The 4,471-nt window shown below is 45.5% G+C and overlaps 1 protein-coding gene across 1 annotated transcript; it reads right to left on the minus strand.

Moving 5' to 3' along the window:
• Positions 1–1,170: 1,170 nt before the first annotated feature.
• On the minus strand, positions 1,171–2,072 carry LOC105268160 (uncharacterized). Its single transcript, XM_011307476.1, has 2 exons — positions 1,572–2,072; positions 1,171–1,521 (listed from the first exon to the last, which is right to left on the minus strand). Exons 1-2 carry the CDS (start codon positions 2,070–2,072, stop codon positions 1,171–1,173), a joined length of 852 nt encoding a protein of 283 aa, XP_011305778.1.
• Positions 2,073–4,471: the final 2,399 nt, after the last annotated feature.

Genomic DNA, 4,471 nt, shown 5'->3' on the forward strand with positions numbered 1-4,471 from the left:
CTTACCGACACTTAGTACATAAGTCCCAAAATTAGCAAATATCTTATTTTTATTTTCACCAATTACTAAAATTATCAAAAACCGGTATTTTAGATATTCGAAACTTCAAAGATATTTTTTCGTGGGAAAAGCATAAAGCTGCTTTTCCCACACTCAAGATCAGATTTTAAATGAACTTAATGCACACGTGCATAGTAAATATTCCAGAAACGAAAACAGAATTTCCCTTTTACACCCGTACATCGTAAAAATCCCCGAAAACCATTAAAAAACCAGATAATTTTCAAATCTCTAAAAAAGTTATTGGAACACGGCGAACCCCGGAAATCCTAAAGTACCATAAATTTTAAAGAAACCCTCTCGAATCTCAATAATCCGTGCGATCAGAATTTTCCCCAATGATAAAAACACAGCTGCATTTTAATCACCACAACTCCAATCACAACCCTCCAACTCGACGGCTAACCCAAAGTCAACCGTCTCGCCTCCCTACCACCTCCCATCAGCCAATCCTATCCTCTAACTCAGGGTGCGCACGCCCCCGTGAGTCTCCCGCAGCATTTTCCTCATACGTAGATTCAACCCTATAAAACTTGCTCCTAAAAGCCCCAAAACACAGTTCCATTTCGACTTCCACGTCCATTACTTCATTTTTCTAATTCAATTCCAACTCTGACTCAACTCCGAAGATTCAGTAATTTTCTCTTCAAATTTCAAGTGAATATATTTTACTAAAATTAAATCAAAGGATTTCTTTAATTCAAAGTGTTCATAAACATCTATATAAGTAAATCGCGCTTTGTATAAGTTATTGTAACAAGATTGTGAAACCAAGGGTAATCAAGTGAAGTTTAAATCCGAATAAAACTGTTAAAACTCTAGTTAAACCAACTCGTGTCTCAATTGATCAGCCACGCAGTGGCCTTGATTAGTGGAACCTACCTAAGGAATATAGCTACCCACTGACAACCGGAGTTATCTCTCATAGGTGTGAATTTACTAAAATCCAAACTTCTCAACATCTATAGGGACGTAACATGGAAAATAGATCTTTCACATTAGATTTAGGTTTTAGATTTAGATTAATAAACGCGGAGGGTCGGAGTGGCCTTCCCAATGCCACCAAATTCAAGTTAGAGTTATTGTAGCCACACTTGTTTGAGGTTCGTATTATATGTGCAGCCCGGCCTTTTTTCCCAGTCTCAACAAATCGGTTGCCTCCTTGCTCGTGACTTGGCTAGTGGTGAGGAAAGCAGTGCCCCACCAACGTAGTTTCGTCGCTGCTAATGCCGGACAGTCGCACAGAATGTGTAAACTATCTTCTTTTGTTTCATTGTAGAATCTGCACCGCCCATCAGAGTCCATGCCGATGACTCTGCAGTGTTCTTTAAATCTGTCATGTCCTGTGAGCAGCGTAATCATGATGGCCAGACTTTTCCTGTCCATGACCAGTAGGTGTTTCGATCTTTTCTTGCTGGGGTCAGGCATAATTGCCCTAGCTTTCCTGCAGATCTTGTATTTCTAGCGGTTGCATTGTTCTTGTCGGAGTTTATCTTCTATGTGGCGTTTACCCACGCTTTGGGGGACTCCCCTTGGGTTGCCCCTTGCTTCACCAGCCCGACCGCCATTTCGTTGTCGTGGATGTGTTCGTGAACTAGGATCCAGGAAAGGGTTACCGTATTGTTGGTCCCCAGTTTCTGCAGGCTCTCCATGGTTTCCCAACCCAACTTAGAGTCAGCACTGGGGTTAAGGAGAGCTTTTATAGCGGCTTGACTGTCTGACCATACGAATATATGTTTTTTGGTTGTCATCCGGGACACCAGAAGCTCTGAGCACTTTTTGATTCCCAGAACTTCCGCTTGGAATACTGTAGCCATTGTTCCCAAGAACCAATTGCGTTTGTAGTTTTTCCCTGGCTCATACAGTCCTGCTCCAAAGCAGCCTTTGTATCCTGAGCCGTCTCTGTACCAGTGCATAACATTAGTGGCTGGTGTTTCACTTACAGTTTTCCAGTTCTCCTTCTCAGGAATGTAGGTCTTAAAGGCTTTCCTGATTTGGTACTTCTTGGTCATTTTATCTTGACTCAAGTTCCAGGGATTTTTCTCAGGGATTTATAGTTTAGCGTGTGCCGCTCTCGCTTGAATCCATTCCCCCTGGCACAGAAGTCTATAGGCTGTTGATTCTGCCTTACTCACCAGAGAAGGTCACCAAGAAGATCGAGTGGAGGCAGGTCAAGAGCGATTTCAGGGGCGTCCGTGGGTGTCGTTTTCATAGCCCCAATCGCTGCCCTCAGGAATTTTCTCCAGCGTTTTTAGAACGAAAGAGGTTATGCTGATGTCTCGAAAGTCTCTTGACTTGATGAAGCCGTTTCGGCCGGGCTTGGGTAGGAATACGATTTTGGCCGCTAGAGCCCAATCATGTGGTTTGTAAAGGCTTCCCGTTTCCCTTGTGGTCTGTTTTATGCTTTCCGCTTGTAAAGCCGGGAAAGTGTTCTTCGAGAACAAGTCGCAGGGATTCTTTCGAGGACTAAGTATAGGTGACGTCTGGCTTCATTAAACAGCCTTGGTTGGCGCCACCATGACCCCCCAGTACCTTAACTAGCCTGGAGGCCTCGGACAGATTCTCGACTCCGCTACTGAACCTCTTCCAGTTTTCTCTCCTAGCTTTCGCCAGGGCTCTGTTGTATTGCTTCTGGAGTGATTTTCGTTCCTCCACGGCCTTCCTGCTGCGTAGGTTACCGCAAGAATTTTTCACTTTGTTCCCCGCTCTTCGTACCTGGTCCCTTCAGTTTGCTAGGTCTGCGTTCTACCAGTTCACCTGTTTGGTTCCTTTAATGGCGCGTATTGAACAGTTGTTTTCAAAAGAGCTTCTGATCGATTCTCCGGCATATTCCAGTCGCTCCTTGTTCTCGAACCTGCTGGGTGCGTCCTGTATTCTTCGTGAGAGCTCTTCTTTGTATCCCTTCCAGTCTGTTTTTCTCGGATTTTTCTTCCGAATGGAATCCACTCTGCCACTCAGCTTAAGGCGTATCTGACCATGATCCGAGCCCGAAAGTTCTTTGGAGTTCCTCCAGTCTCTAATCAAATCTGCCATACCTGCTGTGCGTATGGTGATATCCAGCACCTTCTGTCTTCTGCAGTCCATGAAGGTCGGTTCGCCCACCCTATTCAGGAGTAGCAGATTCTTGATCATCATGAAGCCGTGTAGGGCTTCTCCCATGGCATTGGTGTTTGAGCTTCCCGTCCCCAGATGGTGTGAGTTCGCGTCACAGCCAAGTAGGAGTTATGTTCCCTCGTCCTTCACTCTAGCCAAAAGCGCCTCCACCTCAGGTGTTGGCGGGGGATCATCGGAGTTGTAAGGTAGGTAGGCTAAACCTACTGCGTATTCCAACGGTCCATTGCCTCTTATTCGGGCTTTTAGCTTGGCTACGGCCAAGTCCTCTTTTTCTGAGCTGTGGTATGCAACTAGCTTCCATGCCCTTGATCAGGATACATGCCCTTACTCTGTGTTCTCTGGCGTTCCCATGGAATAATCTCTCACAGCCTCCCAGGCCCCTGATAGTCCCATCCACGAATTACGGTTCTTGAATGAGAGCTATGGCTGTTTGCATCCCAGCAAGCGTCCGGCAGAAGATGTCGAAAGCACTTTTACTGTGATGCAAGTTGATCTGAATGATTTCGATCAACCCGTGAGCCATTGAAGAGCTCTTGGAGTTCCGCAATGAGGTCTAAAATTGCAGGCCTTTAGACACTGCAGGGTTTTCTCGCTGACAAGCGCAGTAAAATGGGCGCTCGTGGCTTCCTTGCTTTCACTGCCCTTGACGACGAGCCAGTCCTCTTCTACGAGTCCTGCATTCTGCCTCCCCATCAGATCGATTGCTTCCCGGGTGGACATGTCCTCGTCTTCCACATGCACCACGACTCTGTGGCGCCTTCCCTATTTTGTTTCCGGGGAATCGGCTTCTCAGCCACATCGCCGTCTCTTCATCGGAGCAGCTAAAAATTACCCTCCCTTCTCTTTCCCACATGCCTTCGAAGGTCGGGGTTTTGGTTCCCTTTGGTAGAGGTAGGATCTGGGACTTCACTAGTCCCTCCAGGCCCTTCATCTCCTCCTGCGAGCTTTTCTTGTTCGGGTAGCCTTCTAGGACAACAGCTAGTCGAACCATTTTTATCGCGGTCTAGGCGTACGACGCAGGATTGCTCCTGCGTCTCTTTCCCGATCGCGATCTTTCACATTAAGCCTACAGAAAAATTAATCAATTTTTTTCTATTGAACATTTTTCTTGTAAAGATGCGCAAATATGAAATAAAAAATAAAATTCCGTAAACTTTAAATAGGTTTAGTAGGAAAGCGCTGAGTGGTTTTATTATTTTTTGACCATTTTTAGCGTGTGCTTGGCGAAAATCTTTCATTGAGCATTTCTCCATTATCACAACTCTGCAACAAATCCATTAATGAAAGATAAGTGGAT

The sequence above is a fragment of the Fopius arisanus genome, unplaced genomic scaffold (genome assembly GCF_000806365.1).
Source record: "Fopius arisanus strain USDA-PBARC FA_bdor unplaced genomic scaffold, ASM80636v1 scaffold00054, whole genome shotgun sequence".
In the NCBI taxonomy this organism is placed as follows: domain Eukaryota; kingdom Metazoa; phylum Arthropoda; class Insecta; order Hymenoptera; family Braconidae; genus Fopius; species Fopius arisanus.